Raw genomic sequence first — 23,631 nt, forward strand, 5'->3', positions numbered from 1 at the left:
GGTACCATTTTTCCTGCTGTATGTGTAAAAAAAAATTTAATAATTGTTAAAAGCAAGCAAGCTGTCCCGATTTTTTGGAACCTGTAAGACCTGTAAGTTCATTCTTCACCAAAACAAAAGAATGATAGGATTTTTGATGACTGACACACCAAGGAATCACCTACTAAGAACAGATCACTGAAAATATAAAAGGCTTGCTTTAAAACAAGCTGTTCTTCACAGAACATGCAAATACAGGAAAGCCTTTGAAAATCATCTACATACTCTGTTCCCTCTTCCAAATCTTGAAGGAAACAGGTTCAAGAAAGGTTCACAGCAAGGACAGTTAATGGTTTGTTAAGCTTTTGAAAAGCTTCCTCGGAGTCGGTTGTTCCAAAGTTAGATTCAGAAGTCTGGAAGACCCAAGTGGGGAATCTTGTACTATTGCCTGTCAAAACAAAACAAAATTGTTATCAGAGTTTGAACCAGAACTAAAATACAGTAACATCTTCAGGAAAAAAAAAAAAAAACCACAAAAAAACCCAGCACCAAAAAAACCACCAAACCTTTCTCCAAGACAGAGCTCAGAAATGCAATATAATGAAAAAAGCATCTTTGTATAAAAATCAATGATTAAATTTCAATCTTTCACAGCAAATCAGCTCCTAAAAACTGACTTCTGTACACAAAGAATAAGCTAATATAGGCTAAGCTAGCCAACAGATCACTCCAGTGACTAACAAGATGTAAAAATTTACTGCTGTTGACATTATAACTTATTTTTCCCTATTAGTCATATATTACTCTGGGAAAACATCTGCCAAACTTGACTGCATCCATTACTGGTCATCTTGAAAATTACTAAATAAATAATAATAAAACATCATAACAGTATCCAGGTGACTTGCAGTGGTCAAAGAGCACAGAAGTTTGGCTTAAACTTTCTCAGTAAGGAGATACTTACAGAGGGTATTTTTGTAGCATCCTCGGAATTCTCTGCAAGAGTTTGTTGTCTTTTACATGGACTCTGCTGCAGCTTGCTCGTCTGCTCTTTATTGAGAACTGCTGACCCTTCCTGTTTAAACAAGTCAGTCAGAGGTGCAGATGGGTCAGGAGCACCTTGAGTTACAGAAACAGACCGAGTCTCAGGTTGACTTTGCCAGCTCTTCATCAGGGGAGGGGAAGTTTGTTTGGGACAGTTGCTTGCTTCTGCAACTGCCGCTCTCAAAAATGTCTTTAAGCGAGTTTTTCTGGGTATATTCCTGTTAGCGACTGCTCTCCTGAGGTGCAGCTCTTCAGCTATAACATAGACACGGCAGCATCCTCTGGTCACGGCTGTGTACACGTGCTGCCAGTGCTGACGGCCAAGATTGCCAACCATGTAGACAATGGTTTTTGCCTCGGAACCCTGAAATGTGTTTAAGAACACCTTATCAAATTAAGATCTCCAGTAAGTAGTTTAAAAAAAAAAATAAAAAAAAGACAGGTTGACAGTTTACAAGAACAAGGAAGTTGGGGACACCTTCAAGAGTATTTTCTATCCTGCATTCAAGGAATTTTAGTTTTAAGAGAACTTCTTACTCTTTCACATGAAAATACAGTGCATTAGCAAGATAAAGCCATGAGAAAGTTTTATCAGCTCATAGTTTTGTTTGGTTTGTGGGTTTTGTTTTTTGTTTTGTTGTTTTTATTATTACCTGAAATGTGTGAACAGTTCTGGCCCATGCATGTTTTATGTGACACAGATTCTTCAGTGCCTTATACTTCACAGTGAAAGTGGAGCCGTACACGCTGCTGATGGTCAAAAAGCGCTGTTTATCAGTCTACATCCTAAAGAAATAGCACAAGAACACTCAGCAGTAAGGAAGGTTGCATCAGGAGTTCAATCAATGTCTACACATCTGTGTGTGTGCATATGCTAGCTCTCCCTGAAATTACAATAGCCACAATGTCAACCTAGTGAAATAGTTTCAGAAGACACTAAACCCAAAAGACTGCCATCTTTCACTGACTACCTTCAAGGAAAATAGTTTCACTCTACAGGGCCTACCCTAACTCCTTCTGTTTAGTAAGAAAAATGCTGAGAAAGGAAGTTTTACCCCCCCAGAAAACTTAGATTATCCTAAGGTACAATGAAATAATACCAGTGAGACTGTTTAATGATTTGTTGCCACAAACGGAGAAAAGCCTGCTCTCTCCCGCCAACCCTGTATGGGGAAGGGTCCCCCTTCCCCATGCACAAATACTGATGATACTTTCCCTGGACCCTCTGCTGAGTCAACTCAACTCACTGAACCCAGCAGAAAAATACAGGCTTTTGTGTTGCTGGATTTTTTTGGACAGCTTAGTTTTCTGCCAGAGAAGAACTCAAGCTGTAACGTTAGCTTTGTTCTTTACTCAAGACTACATTTCTACCTATATCTAAAACATTATGCATTTCAGTTATAATATATTTCAGTATTTACACTGGACATTAGCAGACCAACTGAAGCACATTTTACGAAAACACCCAGAGATTTTTTTCTTTCATTCTCTATTATGAGTCAGCCTCTTCCTTGTCTTTCACACAATAGTTTAGCAGGAGAACTAAGTCTATCTTATGAACTGAAATTATAAAGTGTGAATTGTTCTGTTCCAGGGATTCAACAAGGACTGAATCGGTTACCACGGGTATTTGTGCAAGTTCTTGCAGCAAGGACTTAGGACTTACCCCTGTTATGAAAAATACATCCCCATTGCATAGTCGTTTGCCCTCCTCAGCAGCCTCTGTAGCGAGAGTGGTTTCTCCATTTTCGCTTTCATGGTGATTAGGATCCTCTCCGAAACCACAGTCTGGCAAGAGATCCTTGAGATATGTATTCCGCATGCAGACAATCTTGTCATTAATTTGAAATGAAGGTTGGTTTTTATGGTCTCTAGGTCAGAGAGGAGAAGTGTCTTTACAAAGTATGCATTTACCATCTCTCAGTATTTCTTCTCCATCCCCTCTCTATACTTGGGCCAGATTAAAAACTTAGTAATGTTCAAAAGAGTTAAGACAACTCACATTTAAAAGAAGTTTCTTGAACTTTTGTAAAACACAGTAATATGGAGTAGCACCAAAATCCTGCTTCCAAAAATATTTCAGAATCTATTTAGAAATCATACAGTGGCAAAAAATAATCAACCTTGACAGTTTTTTTCAAGTCCATTTTAAATAATTCAGCAGTAACTCAAAATCTTGTAATTCACATAATGACAATTTAAATGAAAGGCAGTTCGTTACCTCTGTTCACAGTCCAGGTTGAAATTAAAGAACCCATCAAAGAAAGTTTATTACATAAATGTTTCTAACATAAATAATCAGACCTAGAAGAAACATTAAAAGTTTTATAATCTTATTTTAGGTTGTTGGCCTGGCTGTAACACTTCCAAAAACAAAATGAGATTGTTCAAAGTAAAAATTGCAAGACACTGGCCTACCTGGTTACATGATTTGAATAGTGTTGGCAGCAAAGTTCATTTATTAGATCGCAATCTTTCCTAAATCATACAAAACAAGAACATGAACAAAATCATGATGTACAAAACATAGTTACATGCAATGTCACATTAGCATTAATTTATAAATAATGGAAAAAGCCCATTTTAGCTATGATGATCATCCACCACCAATTAAAAACAACAGCTGATTCAGAGGTTAGAAGATAGAGCAGTAAAGGAACAGTTTTGTCTAAATACCATAGAAAGTGAGCCAAGGATGTTTGCAATGCATACCTATATTAGCTAGATTTGTTTTTAAGATAAAGAAGGAAACTAAAGAAAAACTAAAGTCTGGATATATTATTTTCTGTCTGTGGATGTATTAAAAATAGTCAGGTTTATTCGCTTTTTAAAGACCTGGAATTTTAAATGCACATTATGTACCTATAAATATATTCTAGAAGAATCTTACATGGAAATCATTAATAACAGTATTGCACCTGAATGCAGATTGAAGAAATGAAATTGATTTTGGAGTTACTCACCATTCACAACAAACGGGTGAACTAGCTAAAATTTATAAATCACTTATTTGAACACTAGTAACCTGTAAATAGTGGTGGTTTTTAATTGCTGAGAAAAGGTTCTTCACAAATAGAAGTGGAAGAGTTTTTTCTTAAGTACGCTTCTGTGCAGAAGTGTAAGTTTACAGACTATTGGTACTACTGGACATTACATTTATCCCTTCAGTGTTTCTGTGAGGCCATCCATACTATTCACGCTCCTGTGGTGGTTCACATTACCAGTGATTACTAACCTTTCCAATCTTTCTTCAAAGTGTGTTAGAGCCCTACACCCCACCCCTTCTTAAATGATGAGTACTGTGCTTCCGAAAACCCAAACTGTAGCCATTCACCACTGCCCAGCAGAAGCACTAATGCCCATCAGATTATGTGACTAAATCTGGCCCTTGTCACATGGCCAAAATGCAAGTATCTTCTGTCATTTGGTCAATGTCCACCTGTGAAAGAAGCACGCATAGACAGTAGGTTATATGTTCCATCACGCACCCTGGAATTCACACCTGCCATGATGCGATACGTTTGAATATGGACATTTCTTTGTATTTTGCAGGTTCCTCCTGCAGCCACGCCCCTGCTTTTCGCTTCTGAAGAACACTGCACTTCTTTAGCAAACACCACAGCACAAGCTCCCAGAGAATCTACTACAAAAAGCTGACTGCTTATGTCCATCCTTTGTTTCTTTAACATAAACAGGACAGATGAACAGGAACATAAAGGCAGAAAATAACATTAAGCTTATAGAACAACGAAGCAACTCTCCATGGAGAGACTGGCGGGCAACCAGAAGATACAGGAAAAGACACCTAGCCTGTTGTTCTCTCTAGTAATTTTATGACATTGCCACTAGTCTCTCCAACTCAACACATTCAGCTATTTTTGGATTGTGGCTTCTAGCAAGGATTTCTTCAGTATCTGCCTGCATGCTCCATTACCTTCTGAAAGCAATGAACTGCGATTGTTTGGCATCCTCCAATCCTGGTCCTTTTTTAAGTAAAGCCTTTATAGCAGTTTGCAAATCTGTTTTGGAAGACACAAGAGGTAAGGCATTAAATATGCAGAACAAACAATTTCAGAAAGAAAAATATAATTCAATATGAAATTGCCTTCACTTATTTCTTGCTTCAATGACGTTTCAACTCATTTAAAACAACAACAAAAAACCAAAACACAAAAACACCCACACCCCCTCAAAAAAACACACATCACAAAACACCCACGTACATGCTCTCCCAAAAAAGTATCAATCATGCAGTTATCCCACTATTAAAATCTCAGAGATGAGCGATATGGAAGGAGAGAAATTATTTCTCTGTGTTAAACAGCTGCATAGAGCGTCTTTCATGCAAAATAAAGTTCTGATACAGCACATTAAAGAGGTAAAGGTAGAACATTTTTAAGCCAGACCTATACATTTAGATTTCACAGAAAAAATCCGTTTTTAGTGTTCTGTTTGCTGAGTAAGTTGCTATATTAAGATAAGGTGATGATACTCACTTTTTTTTTTTTTTCCACATCCCCCCTTAAGCTTTTTGATGCATATAAAGTAGAGGCCGCTCAATCCACTTATTCAATAAAGGCCAAAAAACCAATAAAAAACAACTGCCCTAACCCTGACCCGAAAACATTTTAAAGAAATACTGGTGTCCCCTCTGCTTCCGTCTTCCTAATTTGATTCTAGATTTGGCAGCACATTCCTGTCCAACACACCATCCTGTTACAGCTGCTGTTTACTCAAATGATTCACCTCTGAAAAATTCAATCTTTTAAGGTTTGACAGCTCCAGCTACAACATAAAAAGGTGATCACATTTGATTACACTCATGGAAGCTGTATCACCCCCATTTCAAAACGTAACTGGTGAGCTGGAGCTCTACAGAATATCCTTTCCACTTAGGGGTCTTGCTGTGTGTACTTACAGAAGGCAAAGGGTAAACTATGAGTCTAGCATTTAAATTTACACCACAAACAAAACAAGACTAAAGTCTTCCCAAAATGTTAGTTCCAGCCAAATAGTCTATGCTTTACCAAAGGGAAAGTCATGATCACAAACTGACTGTACACACGTACTGTCACAGCCCCCGCCAGCAGGCAAAGTAATAAAAATGAATTTCTTCTCTGGGCTTGGCATTGTCATTTCCTCATTCCAACCAGGAACTTCCAGCACATCATCAAATTCAGGAAACATACGCTGAGAGATTCTTGACCAGAGCAATGGAGGGAAAACGGAAAAGAAAAATAATCTCCAGTTAAAGGATTCCAGTGTATCATCATCTACATCAGCCTGAAGTTCACCATTTATACATTTTTGGTCATCTAATCTACATACACCAAAAACTCTTTCTTCTGATCATAACAATTTCACATTTAAAAAATTGGTAATTTATTCTCTAAACCCTTCAGCACTGCAGCAGATACTTAGTACTACCTATATAGTTCTTTTCATGGGAGCAGACTGGAGTAACACAGAAGTGTTACTGAAAAAAAAGTGATTACTTTTTTACTAAGTGAGAACTTAGTAGTTCTGGACATCTTGCAAATGTTCAGAATATTCTCAAATTCCTAATCAACATCAAAACATCTCGGGCACTCAGACCTAGATTTTGTTGTCTGAGGTTTAAAAAAAGAAATCATGCACTGACAGTAAACAAGATTATTTCCAGACCAAAATAATGCAAATGCTGGAAACATTTAGAGGTTCTAGGTATTAATACAGCAAAAATAAAAAGAAACTATGATTTAATGGCCCTTGAAATCTAAACTCTCAATGTAATTCAGCCAGTTTTAGCTGTTGTCAGACTTACCAGCAATGTCTTTAAAACTTCCTTTTTAGAGAAATTGTAAGTCATTTCAGAAGGCATAAAGTGATTTGTGCATGCACAACTCATTTGAAAACAACAGAGAGTATCTGATAGTGAAATACACCCCATAAAATTCAGGAATATTCCAGCACACACATTTTTTTGTCCAACAGATACACTTCTGGAAAAATTTGTGGGGTTTTGTTGTTTTGGGGGTTGGTTGGTTTGTTTTTAAAACCAGTGTTACTGATTTTGAATAAGAAACTGTAACAGAAGCAGTACTAGAGAGTCAAATCTGGATGCACTACCATCTTGCAGGTAAAGGACCAGACCTACTACAAGAATGCTTCTTATATAAGAAGATCCCACCTTGATGCATTATCTACAATTAGTTGCGATCCAGCTCTGTGATTAGTTTGCAGTTCCACAGAAAAGCCTCTTGATTTTAGACCCTCAAAGACATCAGCTAACATGTTTCCTGGGGCTATGCTTGGTAGCTGTCTAGTATCACCTAAACAGAATGCAAATTAGTATTTGTGAGAAGCAATTACAGATCACCTGTTAAAAACTGTCTTGAAAAAAACCACACCAGAATTAGTAAAAACTCAACCCTCTCCATAGTAACATGCTTCCTCAGTACAATTCATGTGAAATAGAACTTTCAAGACTCTAAGAAACATTGTTTGGGGAATCAGGCTGTAGTGTAGTTTAAATTTTTCATATTCATCACTCAGTAATGCTTTACTAGCAGGTGCAAATCGCTCTGCATGACGAACACTGACAGTGATCACATCTTATTCAAACACATTTTGAAAGTTACATATTTAAAAACAAATGCCATAAATGGCACGCCAAAAAGCAAACCTCTGAGAAAGCAGGAAATTCTGATTTTACACGTCTTTGCTTTCCTTTCTGAATTAAAACAAGATGATCCTAGCATTAAGAATGACATGAAACTTCCCTTCTAACATGTGATTAATATGCTAACATCAGCTTCTTTAAATTTAAGGAAGTCAGAAAAGTTTTCCAGTTGCAAGATGTAATAAGCTACCACGTGGAAGTCATAACACTTTCAGAATCAGACAAAACACTGCTAAACAGAGAATGCAGATACTGATACTTTCATAATGACAGTTGAGATGGAAAACTGCATATCTCATCTGACCTCAAGAATAAGCAGAAATATCCAAGTAAAGAACAATTTAACATTCTGGGGTTTTCAAGAGACAGTGAGACCAGAGGCAGCTCTGATAATAATACACAATATGCAGTGTAAGTAAGTATTGTATAATGCTAAATTTGCTGTTTCACTTACCTAGAATAATAAGTTTGGCAAGCTGAGCATTCTCACACAAGAGTTTTAAAACTAAACTAAAAATCTGTATGGACACCAAACTTCCTTCATCCACAATCAGAACTGTCACAGTAGAAAACTTCCACGGCTTTACTTGTCCACTCTGCTTCCACCGCTTAAAACTAAAGATGATCTAGAAACAAATCGAAATAAATCAAGCTCTGACACTAATTAACTGTAAACAACTGTCTTATAAAGGTAGCCAGAGTGTGGTATCTCCTAGTGTTGTATTTAGAGCTATTACCGGAAATCCTAAACTCAAACCTGTACAGACTCGGAAGACTCAACCCTTCAGTCTGATTTTCCCCCTTGGTGAGTACATATCTAGCTGAGATTATCAACACTTACTTACACAAAAGCAGAGAAATGCATCCTTTTTTTTTTTTTCTGCGGGGACCCTAAAGGATCTAAGGTCAGCCATTAGGTTGCTCAGTAATAGAACACCTACTGCAACTTGCTGACGTTAACAAATCCCCAACATTGCACGGGGAAGGGGAACAGGCAACTATCCAGTCCCCAAAGATAAGCTAAGCCCACAGTAGTTCTTACGTTACTCAAATTTTGATTTATACAGGTTATTCCACACCTCCAACATCTTCTTGGCACCTTTCACTACCTAGGACAACAGAGACTTGACCTAAGTTTATTAACAAAGAGTTTGCTTTCTCCTTTCTTCTAAAAAAAATTGTGCAATATTTAACAGTGATTAAGAAAACACTGTGTGAATGAAATTTACCTTATTATTCAACCCCAGGCTACTGATCTCTTCATGTATGTGCAGGTATCAGTATGATTGCTAGGCAACAGGACACTAGAAAACAGGTCTGCCATCTAGAAAGTATTTGTCTTCATAAAACAAACAAAGAAAAAAACCTGAGAAGCTAAAAAGACCAGGTGCCCTAGAAAGGCACAAATTTGAGATGTGTATAAGTAGGAAAAAAACCCTCAAAGTTACAGCAAATAATGTATTTCAAAGGATTGATTTATGATTCCCCAAAATGTAATGCTGACTTCCAAATGCTGACAAGCTGTACCTAAGCATTATCATTAATAGCTACACATTTCATAAGGAAAGTTCAATAACAGGCTTTTTTTTCAAAACAAGAATGGACAATGCCAAAAGGTCTTTCAGAATGCAATATAGAAAAAATTTAAAATTCCTTACCTGATGCAGTGTATATGCAGGAAGCTTAGTTTTTTCACTCAAAAGGTTTGCTGCGTTCCCTGTAGGTGCAGTAAATAGTACATTTAAATGTTTTTTTGTGTGCATGTTCTCTGACTCCCAATGACAATCAAAGGTATTCCATTCCTCAGATGCACCCAGGTCTTCTTCAAAGTCTTTAGAAGCAGCTTCCACTTCTTTTTCTATCTGCATTAAGTGATGAAAAAGGCAGCTAACTATTGTGGTCTTCCCAGAGCCTCCTTTTCCACTTATGATTGTGACAGGATTAGAACAAATCTTTTCCATAGCAATCACCTGATGTGAGTCTACCTCTGCTTTACTTTGGGTACCAGATGTAGACCCTACTTCCTTTTCAGGAAAGGGATTTTCACAGTTATGATTGTTCGGACTATTTTCCTTCAGATGTTCCATTTTGTGAGCCTGGGTAACATTCGTTTTGTTATCTACCAGTTCTCTTGATGTCTCAGAAACATTAAGTATCCTTCTCACATCAACATCCAGTTGCCATGAGCGGTTTGACAGAAGGTCACCTATATACTTTGCAATGTTTTTTTCAGATTTGTGAAGATGCGGCAGAAACACTAGTTTTTTCTCCCTAATCACTATGTTGTGATCTTTCAAAAATTCAAGAGATTGCCAAACATGCTCAATGGACATATCTTTAGATACAAAACGAGCTAATTCATCTTGATCTTCGTAAGTGTGTCCCATTTTTCTACACTGTTCCTTGAGTTGATTATACAGAATTAATGCATTCTTCTGCAAGTCAGGAATCTTCCAGAGGAGGTGTTCACACTGACAAAAGGTGGCCCACGTTGCCTCAGAGCAAGAAAGGTTCAGCTCCCTGCGGGTAATCTTCTCCCCCCCCAAAATAAAAGCAAACATATATTTATTTCAGAAGATGTTAGCCTCTTGCTGAGTAACATTCCTCCTAGTAAATACTAATTGCAATTCAGAGGGTTGAGTCTACAAAAATTTATATATTTCTCACAATGTACGAAGTTACAGTGCTTTTCAAGCTATATGAAAGCAAGATATTTAAAAGTAAGATGGAATGAGAATTCTTCTCAGTCACCCTTCTGTATAAAACAGAAACTTTAAAAATCAAAAACCTGGCGCAGAAATTGGGTATTAGGGAGAACTTGTGCACACCTAATTAGCACAATTTCAGGTAAAGGCACAAAAACTGTAGAGACAGAGCATAGAAAAGGCATCAGCCAGAATACTGTACCCAATTCCGAACATGCTACTTCATGCTACGCAACCTTTACAGAGACCACTGCAAAATAGTGAAAGACTGAGATGTGCAAAAAAGATGAACTACTGAGGGAAAGAAAAATGAATTGGACTTGCTAAGCCTTAAAAGAAAAAGCTGAAGAGAGCTCTCAGGCAATAAAAAACCTGTAGTGAGAACGCAGGTCCTTGGTACAAGAAACAAGAGAGCAACAAGCCTATATTGCATCAAGGAACAGTCAAATTGGACATCAGGAAAAGCTTTTTAAAGGAAAGGATGTGAAACACTGGAACATATTGGCTAGATTGCTGAATCTCTGAAATTGGAGGTCTTAAAGACAAGTCAGAACATCTGTCAGTAAAAGCATTGGGGGGCTGAAGCAGAGGGATTAACTAATCACATTTCTGAACTGTTAAGCAGTAACTCCCATCTGAGGTACAGGAGTGCTAAGGTGAGGTGCAGCGGTCGCACAGCAAGTGTAGCAAAGGAAAACAGTAAGGTAAGCAGCAAACACAAATCCCATTACAAAAGAGGAGAACCACTAGACCAGATGACCTCTTACAGAGTAACTTATCTATCTTACTATGAAAGCATAGATACTGTTCTATGTATTAAGAACAGAAAATCTCATTTGCTGGTATAAAACTGAACAGGACAACTGAGGGTTTTAAATTAGCTTTCTTACTTTGGGCCCAATTACCTCAATTATTTAATTTTCTGTTCCTTGTAGAAAAGACTAAACAAATGGTTGTAACAAAACCACTTTTACAATCTTCTGAGATTAATTCATTGTAGACCAACTGGAAAAAAAAAACCCTTTGCTAAAACCAAGTCCAGTACATAATCCATTTCCAAATGAACTAAGCTTACCTCCTACAAATACCCAGTTAATAAACTGAGTGTAACTGAATCAGCACTGTATTCTAATGAAGCTTAAACGTAACAAACACCACATTTTTTTACCCTGCTTAACATTACTTACACTGCTGAATCCAAGTTTCCATGGCTCATTCTTTAGTATCTCATCCAATTTTGTTAGCATCTTGTCTTGAAAAGGTACTTCTTCACCATCCATACCACTGTTTTCTTCAGTCTTTCTTTGCCAACACACCATATCCAACAGACAGGAAAAATGGCGTGGCAGAAGAATCGGCAAGAACTCCAGTATCGTCGGAAAAGTCAGAGCTACCAATACCGCCTTCCCTGCAACTGTATGCACCATAAACCAAGAAAGTTTTAAGCAATATACAAAGATATTTGTAGAGGCAATTTAAACTGACTCTGGCTTTTATCCTTCTGCCCCCCCTACATCCAAAACATTCCAAATTTCTTTCAGTTTCTTATTCTTTTTAATCCTTTTCAAATTCTTTTAAAGTCTGTTTTCCCTGAACTGCCTTGGGAAAAAATAATGTAAACAGATGACATAAAAACTGCAACTAAATGTACTCATTTGGAAAATATGTATTATGCACTTGGTTTAAACTGCATACGCAATAGCATTTTGTAGAAAGCCAGTTCAGACCTCACCACACCTGCCTCTTACCTAAAGATAATTTTCATACAGATGTACAGAAGAACATTTAAAATCCAAAATAAGAAGAGAGGTTTCTAAATCTGTAGTATCAGATCAGTAGAGGAACTTAAGAAAACAGTGCTCTCCACTGGCTTTCTCAATGACCCCAAACTTAACCTACCACTTTCCCTGTTTGTATCAGTCTTGGGATCTGCAAAAGGGGGATAATGAAACTGATTCGCTCTATACCTTGCTTTAAAAAACAAATTTCAGAAGAAAGTCAGACTTTTATAAGTTTTACCTCTTGGCCAGAAAAAAAAAACCGAAGACGCAATTTTTAATTAAGTGTTAAGGAAACTCTGTAATTCCAAATATAAAACACCAGTTTTTCTCAGTTAAGTACTTTTTCTCATCACTGTCTTACCTACAGAAAGGCAAAGATAAAACCTTTTCCCTTTAAAGCAAGTACTTAATTTACACATGGAGAATCAACACACGCTATTGCCACACAAAAATATCATGAAGGCTTGAAGAACAAACTGCTCGAGCCCACAACAATTAATGACAACCAGAAAAAAATGTCAATAGTAATAGTAGCAACATGACCCACCAAGGAGGTGGGTTGTTGTTTCTATTGCCCAACGACAGAGAAAGAAGAAAACTTAATTTGTAGTAAAGTAATTTAAGTTAGATATTAGGAAAAATCCACCAACTAGAAGAACAGTGACCAGGATACCTAGGCACGCTGTGCAATCTTCACACCTGAAGATTCATGAACATACTGGACAAGCCTCGCAGCGAACGAGATCTGAGTTGCTACCACTATCAATTCCCATCCCTCTGTGGTCATGAAAAGATTTAAAGTCCACCAACAGGGGTTAAGAACTTTTCTACCATCACAAAAACAAAACAAAAAAGCCTCAAAGTCCATAAAATTGTGAAAATTTTCTTCTCCTTATACATGTGATCTGGAGTAAAGTCAGCTCAAGTCTAGCAGAAGCTCTGAACTCTCCTGTTAAGACACAATTTGACCTCCAAAATAGTCACCTCCACCTTTTGACCTGACACTGCCCAGTAAACCAGGTACCAGAAGACTTTGTTTGCTTGCACGTAACAGTAGGTAGACCCAAAGTGTCTGTACAGATTTATGCAGAATTTAGAAGACCTCCTCTCATTCAGAGCACTGAGTCCCCACAGCCCACAGGTGGCTCTGCACAGCACCAACTCAGGACTGCCTGTGTCCACATCAGGAACATGGTGTAATGGAAACAGGTCATCGGAGCAAAACAAGAGAGCTAGTGCTGAAGACACATCTCAGACGTCTTGAATTTCTGTATTTCACTGTTTTGCTTCAGACCAGCTGTAGACTGGTCCCACAGACTGAATGCCCATTAGGAGTTAGAGTACCTTAGGTGTGCAACTGGGACACAACTTTTGGGTTTCATCCAGGAGGAATACAGTCAACACTCTTGGAGACTGCCTCACAATGAGGACGAGAGGGATGTTTACTTCAAAAGCACACTCCAGATCCAACCTCTGACACTCACGTAGTCACACCAACATAGCCCACAACAGGATCCTCAGCAATCCTGAACTATCTCCATGTGGGGACACGCCAGTGTTTCCGCACTCTGCTCCCCAGCCATACCAATCTGCTGATGGGCAGGATTCGAATACACTTAGCTAGCTTGTTTAGTGCAGCTGATTTGGACTATGCTGAGCTCATTTGCTCTTCCCCTGCACTACAAAGAAGCAGCTATACTATTTCTGAACACGTATTTGTCCTAAAAAGCCATACCACCACGTTTAAGCAGTGCTGAACCCATTTTTTAATAAGCCTTGTTATATCTGAATAAACTATAGGAAGCCAGCACCAGTGTCCTTGCATCCCTAGCACAGACAATTCTACTTAGTAAGCCTACAGAATTCAGGAAAGTCCTTATGTGTTTCTAACTGTATGCCTATCTTTAATTGATCAGCTGTCCCACTGTCCTCAAATTTAAAAAAAAAGAAGCAGCTTTGCATATTCAAAATTCATTTGAATATACACTTCATATGAAGACATGGTGGCTTGAACACAGTATCTGAGATAGAACTCATTAGCTTATAAAACAATCAAAATAGCACAGGATATACATACATGATTTTGAAACATGGTAGAAGATGTCATAAGCGCTGGTGTCTCCTCGATTCTTCCCTGTCTGTAAGTGTGAAACTTGGAACTGTTTTAGTTTTTCTTCAAGATTTCTAAAACTCAGCATAGACCCCCTAGGAAGCCAAGTAAAAAACTTTTTGCTTAAATCCTCAGGAACAGCACATTCCTTAAGAAAGAGCGAAAAAACTTGTCGGTTGTTTTCTTCTATATCAGTCCGCAGAAAGTATGATGGATATCCTTGCATAAGGTACATCAACCCCGTTTTTTCAGCTTTAACATTAACTCTCCACCAAGGGTCAACCAATGGAAAACGCCCAACTACTACACACTCCTTTTTAGAGTTGTCTTCTTGTATAACAACTGAATCATTAAAAAGAAAAACAAAACCATTGTTAACTGATAGTCATAAAGATTAAAAGTTTGGTCTGATTAAAAGAGTTTTGTTTGTTCAAAGCTTATTTCTGTCTTTTGTATAAGTTGCAGCAGTAAAAGTAAAGCAGGGCTTTTCATAAACTTCCTGATGTCAGTCTTTCCAGTAGTACTTAAAAACAAAAGCAAAACCAACCTCAGAAACAGGCACTAAAACCGCTTCTCTAAGTGTCAGAACTACAAAATTAAACTTGCAAATGAATATTAAGCCAATTAAACACATTAGCATACGGTTTAATATCACACTATTTATGCCAAGTCAAGTTTGCAATTCAACTTTAAACAGTTTTGCCATGAAGTATTGCATCACGGTGCCTACGTTCTCTTCAGATACACTCGTATACCAAATACTTCCTGCAACTGAAACCACCAAAATTATAAGCAATTAATATAATAAACTCTTAACGTTTTGTACGACCTGGTTTGCCTCCTCTTCGCCTCACAAAAATTAATACACCGTTCCTCAATCCATGACTGGGGACTAAACGCTACGACCAGAAGAAAGCGAGCACCTGCGTTTAGCAGGACCTCCTTCTCACCAAACCGGAGTACCAGCGGCTCTATTTATCCAACTTGCCTATTTTGCCCTTATCACCTAGCTCAGTTTAGCCATTTTTAAAACAATTTTCGGATAAAACATTCTTGCTAGGCAGAAGTTGCTCCAGCGTCACCTGCTTTTCTGAGTAGAAAGTAGAGATTTTTAATGCCGAGTATCAACACTTTTACACCTCACAAAAGAAAAAAAATGCATTTTTTTGTGTTTTAGTTCACTTGACTGTTAAAACTTTATGTTTTCTTACTGTTGCAACACTGCGGCCACACAAAAGCGCAAATTACACTGCCCTTCTACCGCCGCCTCCGTAAGACTTATCCCCTGCTGCGCATCGTTTTCCCCTCACTCGCCAGGAACGCGGCAGGCGGGGAAGGCGGGAGTTTCGATTTCATCTCCTCCTGAAAACATTCCCCGCGGGCGGACGGGAGCCTCCCGACCCCGGCGAGCCGGCCGGCCGGCAGAGAACCCAACTCGCCGGCGGCGGGACGGCCGCCTCCCTCTCCACAAGCGCCCGCGCAGTTTGCGCGCCCTCCCCGCCACCCCGCCGCCCGCCAGGGCCGGGCCCGCCGCCGACACCCAGCACAGCCCGCGCCCCGCTGCCAGCCCAAACCCGCCTCCGAGGGAGGCGGCGGGCAGGGGAGGACGCCGGGGGCTGCCCGCCCGGCCCCGCTCCGCTCCCGCCGCGCCCTCACCGCCTCGACGCGGGGGCAGCGCGGCCGCCAGCTCCGGCCCGGAATCCTCCAGGAGCGTATCCTCCTCCATGTACAGCTCCTCCTCGGCCTCCTCCTCCGTATCCGAGTCCGCCGCCCGCTGCGGAGGCGGCAGCGCCAGCCGCGGGGGCAGCAGCACCCCCCGCAACGCCATCACCGGCCCCCGCTGCGGGACGGACGCCTCCATGTCGGTGCCGGTGCCGCGCCCTGCCCGCCGCCCGCCCCTCCCACAGCCCGGCGCGGAAGAGGGACGGCGGGCTGGTGAGGCGGCTCCCTCAGGGGCGGCGGGTCCTCGGGTGGCGTCGCCCGCTGGGCGCCGGGCGGGTGTCCGCGGCCTCTTCTCCTCCTCCCGGCGGCGGCCGGGCGGCCTGAGGAGGCCGTGCCGGGCGGCTGGAGCCCGGCAGATGAGTTGGGCTGAGGTACGGGGTCATGAGCGGAACTGGCGCCTGTTGCACCGCGGGGCAGGGAATTGGTAATGGCGGTGTGAGCTCTCAGGGGAGGAAGGAGCAGGCGCTGGAGGCGGGCAGGGCTGAGCCCTGACCCCCGGCTCTCGCCCCGCCATCGTTTGTACTCGTGCAGCGGTACCCTCCTGCAGAAATGGTGCATTTTTTAATACACGGGGTGATAATTCTGTGTCTTTACATGACCCCGATCACAAAACCATCAAATCAAAACCTCTCTACAACTACCTGAAGGGGGGTTGTAGTGAGGTGGGTGCTGGTCTCTTCTGTCAGGTGGCTGGAGATAGGACGAGAGGAAATGGCCTCAAGTTGAGGCAAGGGAGATTTAGGTTAGATATTAGGGAAAATTTCTTTACTGAGAGGGTTGTTACACATTGGAATGGGCTGCCCAGGGAAGCGGTTGAGTCACCATCCCTGGAGGTATTCAAAAAGCATGTAGATGGCGTACTCCGTAACATGGTTTAGTGGGCACGGTTGATGGTTGGACTCAATGATCTTGAAGGTCTTTTCCAACCTACATGATTCTATGATTCTATAAATCGTAAAATAAGATTTCCAATATATCCTGTTGTATTTCACCCAGCTGCCCCCCAAAGTCATCTAATACTATGTATAACTGGCAAATCGTTTTCCAGGAGGTCCTCGTTTAAAACCACCTGTACTTGCCTGTATTGTAGACCAGGCAGTTCACAGAGCTGCTTAGTCTTCAATTCTGTTCAATGCTGCAGATCTTTGCCTTTTCTGAAACTTTTATCAAACGGTAGTTTCATGTTTTCTTGCAGCTCATCGGTGAAAATACCAGGCCGTGTCACGGTTAGCATTGATCTCTCCTGAAGTCCACCAGAAAGCCTGCTATTTGGTGATGAAAACAAGTATTTCTAGGATCTATTTTAAACTAGTTTTCACTGGTCAGTAGTTAACAGGTTAGTATTTGCCACGTTGTTATGTAGCTCTGGTTTTTTTACAAAATGGCGCATACTTGTATTTCTGCATGTTCACTCCTATCAGCTAGTATATGTTTTCATCAAAGAATTAAATCAAGTTTATTTGATAAGGTTTATTTTCAAAAAAGAAAATGCATTTTGCTGACTCTTGTGTTTTCATTTGCCCCCTCTTCAATTTTTTAACTATTTTCTTCCAGTTTCTCCTTTGTTTTGCTTTGGACTGATGTCACACTAACTAAACTGGAGGCCACTATGGATGTCTTGCTGCCACTTCAGAGTACCAGCACGCAGGTTAAAGGAGAGGCAAAAGCAGTAGGTGCTGGTGCAAAGGCTGGTGGATTCTTCCATTTGAGATTAAGTAACTGAGTGTTTTTGCACTCCAGACGAAAGTACAGTGTAGAAATGCCCTATATTACACTAAATATAACATATTCAGTCTAGACACAGCAGCAGATAGTTTGCCCGGCTTCCAAGAAGCTGTCAGCAGCATAGGCATACCCTTCAGAACAGTAGCGGAAGTTGTTTGTACGTATGTTTAGAAGAAGTGATATCTAATAAAAGAGAGCAATACACAACATTTCCTTTTGGTCTAAGGTAGAAGAGACCACATCCTTTTTCACATTGTTTCATGACTCCTTCCCATGCACGATGCAGGAGGCCCTCCACCCACAGGACTACCCCACAAAGAACAGCCCCCTCTTCGTCACCTTCCTCCTTAGAAAACTGAGGGGCCTTCAGCTCAGTCACACCCAGGAGCATGGACTCTCCCTGTGTCCTGGTGTGGTTCTCTGCCACTGCTCCATTTCTGGGAATACCTACATTACTGTGTCAGGTAATATCTGTAAAAAGACAGAGACATGTAAACACAACTTTTACGATTTTTAAAACCAGCTGCAAGTCTCCTCCAAACATAGAGTCTTGAAGTAGTTGTTTTCAGTTCTTGTGTGAGTTAACTTTAAATAATGGTATTCTTTCTCCACTTAATTCACAGACAATGAAATAACTCTGTTACATGGCAGGCGAAAAACACATGGCCTATAAAAGGGAGACAGGAGAGGAGACAGAGGCATTCATGTTAATTTAAAAAATTTAAAGCATTAGCTTACTGAAGTGCTTAACGGTGTTATGCGGTGATACATTTGAATCAATGCTTTAAGATACTTTTTTCGTGGTGAAACAACATTTCACATTCAACTGTGTATTTGTGTAAGTGAAACAGGATGTCTGAGTGCCCCCTTCTATTCTGAAAATACAAATTTAATACCGTATTCCGCAAGCCTGACTCTGGAATTTCCTTGTCTTTCTACGGTCTTTACTGTACGTGCTGAATTCCTGTATGGTGTCTTCAATTTCCATTCCTCTTTGTCATTCAGTTAAGGAAATATACTCTATTTTGTAAAGACTGAGGAACACATACTGAGGGTTAGATGCATCTTGATTACGAATGCCTTTCTGTGTGCCCAGCTTTAAATAGGTAAGCCTTGATTTTCAAAAATGTGACTATTTGCTGCTCAGGCAAAGTAAGATTGGTTTTCTAGAGCTAGGTGGTCAAGCGCTGAGAATTAGAGGATCCTTTTGAAAATTTGGGACTAAATGATTTGTTCATCTCCACAGTGTAGCCAAGTTTAAGGTTCCCATCTGCTTGGTTCTCTTTCCTTCCCTTACTCAATACTGCCACCCATGCAGTTAGAGAATAGAAGCTAAAGTAAATCTTCAGTTTTATGAAGTCAATGGTAAAATTGTTAACTCTAATACAAGAAAGATTCCATCCATGAAAGTCATATTATAAGAGTGAAAAATATAAAAATAAATGAGCAGCTGTATAGATTTAGAAATTTACAACACATATGTGCAAGAAAAGATTGTTCGGCATTAAAAAACAGATGAACACAAGGCCAGGAGATTCAGTCAAAAATTACTCTGTCATGAAGGTTTTAAATCATAGTTTGAAAAATACTTTGAAATCTTAGATCAGCTTTGGGGACTGGCTTTTTCTCCATCACATCTCACTTCAAATTCCACCCCAAAACTCAAGAATGTACAGTAAAAGGAAAACATGCTTTGACAACCCTATGATTTTACCTTCTAATGCACCATAATATCACTGCCATGGTAATTCATGACTCTTAGAGTATAATCTGACATGACACTAAAGAAGTTATTACTCTTCCATCTGTGGGGAAAAATCTGTTTATAAATTTGAACTCAATATCACTGCATTCAGTGGGAAAAAAATGCAAAGCTCTAAAAAGCAAATAGTCACATTGAACAAGGAGAGATCATTTGCGCTGCCTTTTACTGCTTTGTGTCTTGACATGCAGTAGCAAGTTTTCACTTAATAAAAAGTATGCACATATAAATCTCCATCCTTTAAATGGGTATTTGAAATCCTACTCTGAAAACAATTTTCAGAACATTCTGGCATGTACAATTTATACATTGAAGGGTTATATTAATGCCAGCCTCCAGAATTAAATAAGACTTGCTACATTTCTTAGTGTTGCCCCATGCCAGACATCCCCTTTAAAGGGATGACTAGCAGCTTGTCTTTGAATCTGACTGAGACCAGGGTGGGATCCCCCAGTCTCAAATTCATTTGGATATTCATTGCTTCCTGATACTCTGCTGGGATTCGAGAGATTCCTGTCTGCCAAACTCCAAAAGTAAGTCCGAGTTTGCCATCCAGGAGCATCAACTGGAAGCCCTCAGAACGTGAAATTAGGTGAGGTATCTAGCACAACAGGAGGCAGGAGTAGTAGAGAGAGGTTTAAACTCTCATTCCTCTTGAGATGGAACAGTTTCAGTTTTTCCCTTTGATCTTTTAGGGTGCAATAGAGGAATCATCTCCACAGCAATACTTTTGAGGAAGGGAAATGATTGGCAACAGCAACCCAGCCTAGCTGCCTTTTGAAATGCTAAATTCAAGTGCTGGACCCAGACGACAGTGAGCTATCCTTACTGCTAGTAATGAGCTTCCTGGAAGACGACAGGAGGCCCAGGAGTTGTCAGCTACCACCAACAGGACCTAACATTAGATGATGGTGGTTCTGGAGATCTTGGGATCCTATACACAGGTGCCAACATACGGAAGCTTTTGGAGGGTGCTGGCTAGTGAAAAGGGGCTGTAAATTGACTGCAGATTAATCAAAACTGTTACTTACCAGAGTTTTTCACGTGAAATCTCTTCACAGCTGGATGACATTTCTATAGATAAGGCAGAAGGTGCTAATTCCATAGACATGGTTTTTTTCCCCAGACAATGAATTTCAGTAGATGTCAAACATGCCATGAATGATATGTATATGTCTCACAGGTTTTACTAAGTATCAAACTAGCAGAGCTTGAGACATATGTAAACATTAAAAAAAAAAAAAAAAAAAAAAAAGGTGAGAGTTGTAAGAACTTCATATTGCAGCATCCTTAATCATTGTCTAGAAGACGGGCTTTTTGAAAAGTTGAGAGTTGTAGGATAGATCCCCCTGGTCAGGATGGATGGAGTGATTTGACTTGGAGCTCTGCCAATACAAACTATAGCATTAGCAGTAATGTTGAACTCTGCTTGCAAAACATGCTTGGCATTGTCAGAGCTTTAGGAAGCAAGACAAGTTCTTTGCATTTAATTCAAAGTTCTGACACAGGACTGCTCCCTATTAAAGGCTTCAGAAGAATCTAAAAACCAACACAACGTTTTCATTATCAAAAAAACCGATGAAGCCTTGATGCAGTGTGCAGAGCAAATGGTTTGAAGTAGATGTCAAAAAAACCTACTTAAAAGTAGGCTTCTAAAAAGTAGAGGAGAAACAAACATGTTTGGTAATGTCATAAAGCTTACAGTCCTCTATATAGCCTATATAGTCCTTTATGTAGCCCTCTACAATGAAATCCCTTTAAAAAAAAGTTCAGCAGTTACTTTTTTTGTGCTTTGGCTACTGGTTCTTGTTTCATAGCTATGTGTAGTGTCTCAGCATCCTCTCATTCTTTTGTCTGTAAGAAACATAAGACAGAAGTTGTTTCAGCATTCCCTCCAGGCACATGGTATTTAACATAGAAGGCAGAATTGCTGTGTCAAATAGCAAACGCTCAACTATTATTGGATATAATCAAACCCTTATTGTGTACATTTACGCTCTTCATGTGCCCAGGCTAGTAACACTTTAAGAACCTAATGAGGTATGTAGTGTAAGGCCACCTATCTTGTTCTTTGGTATTAATGCAGCCATCCTAAATTTTCTCAAGCTATCTAAAAGGGCTTTGCCAGTATGTCACGTGACATGAGCCTGTGCTGCATCAAAATGCTAAGTACAGCATGTTTGACAGACAATAGCGTTATCTCTTGATCAGCCACAAGAGAGACAAACTTGATTCAAGATCCTATGAATATTAAGTAGGACTGGTATTCCTAAGAGTTGTTAATCAGCATGTTATTTTTGTGGTGAGCGTGCTGAGATTAGGTACATTGCTGAAAATTTTCTTTTTTTGCATGAGATCTTGGAAACTTGTTATTATAGGAATGTTAGGCTTACTTTTAAAAATCAGTATGTTTCTAGTCTCAAGGTTGTCAAGAAAATGGATACTACATGTGCTCTGCCAAGCCCTTACCTGCCTTTCTTATAGGCAGTGTTCTTCATGGCCATTTATTTGCTATTCAAAGGCTATTCAAAGATTCATTTTTAAAAGCAAATTCAAAAATACTTTATTTGGTGTTGCAAGGCTAACTTCCCCCAAAAACTGGTAGCAGGAAGAGAGGTCTCATTCTTCTTTCTTCCCAAGAGCACAAAATGTTTGCAGCATCTGGCATATATTTCCCCTTATAGTGTAGGATCAGGGTGGCTTTAACTTAACAACACTGTTGCAAAGCATTAAAAAAACCAGCATTAATAGTTTCTTTTCTATGTCTGAGGGAGGAAAAAGCAACCCCAACACAAAAAACTTTCTGGATAGAATGGCTGCTGCTATGGACTTAAAAAAGATATAACTATTTTTATAATTAAATGTATGTATACAAAGAGTTCTGCCTGAATATATTACATTCATTCACCAGGCTCCATGTCATGCTTACAGGTTTGTATTTCTCAGGAGAGAAATCCAGAACTGTTATATAATTCTCCAGGAACAGATAAAACCTCCCTTAACAGTGTTTTGTAGCGGATAATACTTTGCAGTGCTGTTTCTAAAACAGTCTATATCTTGGTGGCTTATTAAAAAAAAAAAAGACTACATTATCCTAATGTATTCCATTAATGAAAAGGCTAAGGAAAACAACAACAAAAAAAAACCCTGAAAATCAAAGACCAGCCTTCCTATGAAATTCCTGAAATCCTCCAGTGCTATTTGTAATGAAAATTTGGGTAACTATAATGACCATGTGATAATATTTTGGTTTGCCTTTTTTTTTTTCTCCAGTATCCTGTCATAATTAATGGTTTGGAAGAGAAATAGTCTATGAATTGCAGAAGTCTGCATTTTTGCAAGAGAATCCAAGACTGTTCATTTATGTTTATAACTTACAGAGCTATGTTGTTCTGTAATGGTGTAATCTCTACATTCCTGGTGAACCAAACAGCAAAGATCTAGTTAATAAACTCAAAATTAAAAAGAAAGGGGTCTCAGAAAAGGAAAATTCTCTGTATTCTGAGACTGTCAAACAAAAGGATATTATTAAATATGTTTTTAATACTGATCTATACTTGCTCATCTTTGCTTTTGAAGATTATTTGTCTGATAGCAGGAATAAATAGGCGGTATGTTTCCCTCAGGATTTGACTGAAGACTTTACTATGTTCTGTGCTTAACAGTATTTTTTTTTATTTTCTTAAGCAGAAGGTCACCCTACTGCCAGCAGTATGATACTGTGTGACTGTCAGGACGTGATTCTGGGCCCAGTTACATCAATATTTGCAAACTAACCTGGGCCAGCACAGGGGCTGAAGCAGAGGTGTGCCATAGTCCACACTGTATGCAGCTGTTGGCACCCTGGCACATTTCAGTGTGTGCCAACAAGCACCATCCCAGAAGATGCCCAGGTCCTGAGTGCAGTTCTCTCCCTTCTCACGGCTCAGCTTCAGGACCAAAGAACAGATCCTGGCTGTTTTCTTTTCTGGTTCAGAGGTAGCCACTAAAGCTTCCCAAGAGAATTCATTTACCTGTGTACAGTTCTACTTTCCAGCTGTTTGCCACCAAAGGCCACTGCTCACATTAGCTGTATAAAGCCTTGCTTGATACTCAGATCTGGAAAATATTTGTAGCCACTTTCCCCCTGTTTAATTTTTAAC

General features: G+C 39.7%; 1 protein-coding gene across 1 annotated transcript; it reads right to left on the reverse strand.

Annotated features, from left to right (window-relative positions):
* Nucleotides 1-81: 81 nt before the first annotated feature.
* Nucleotides 82-16,151, reverse strand: HELB (DNA helicase B). The gene is made up of 13 exons (XM_052774407.1): nt 15,937-16,151; nt 14,248-14,622; nt 11,577-11,803; nt 9,343-10,215; nt 8,139-8,310; nt 7,193-7,334; nt 6,093-6,223; nt 4,958-5,042; nt 3,442-3,501; nt 2,690-2,894; nt 1,677-1,802; nt 944-1,387; nt 82-427 (listed from the first exon to the last, which is right to left on the reverse strand). Exons 1-13 carry the CDS (start codon nt 16,139-16,141, stop codon nt 326-328), a joined length of 3,147 nt encoding a protein of 1,048 aa, XP_052630367.1. The 5' UTR covers nt 16,142-16,151; the 3' UTR covers nt 82-325.
* Nucleotides 16,152-23,631: the final 7,480 nt, after the last annotated feature.

Source organism: Harpia harpyja, chromosome 23 (assembly GCF_026419915.1).
Source record: "Harpia harpyja isolate bHarHar1 chromosome 23, bHarHar1 primary haplotype, whole genome shotgun sequence".
Lineage (NCBI taxonomy): Eukaryota > Metazoa > Chordata > Aves > Accipitriformes > Accipitridae > Harpia > Harpia harpyja.

Bases quoted from the DNA above. Each gene is read 5' to 3' on its own strand.
- HELB (XM_052774407.1), bottom strand. From the start codon at position 16,141: ATGGAGGCGTCCGTCCCGCAGCGGGGGCCGGTGATGGCGTTGCGGGGG. The intron at 8,311-9,342 runs GTAAGGAATTTT...ATTTGTTTCTAG, and splicing joins CTGCATATACACTGCATCAG to ATCATCTTTAGTTTTAAGCG. The intron at 7,335-8,138 runs GTAAGTGAAACA...CATTCTGTTTAG, and splicing joins TGCCAAACTTATTATTCTAG to GTGATACTAGACAGCTACCA.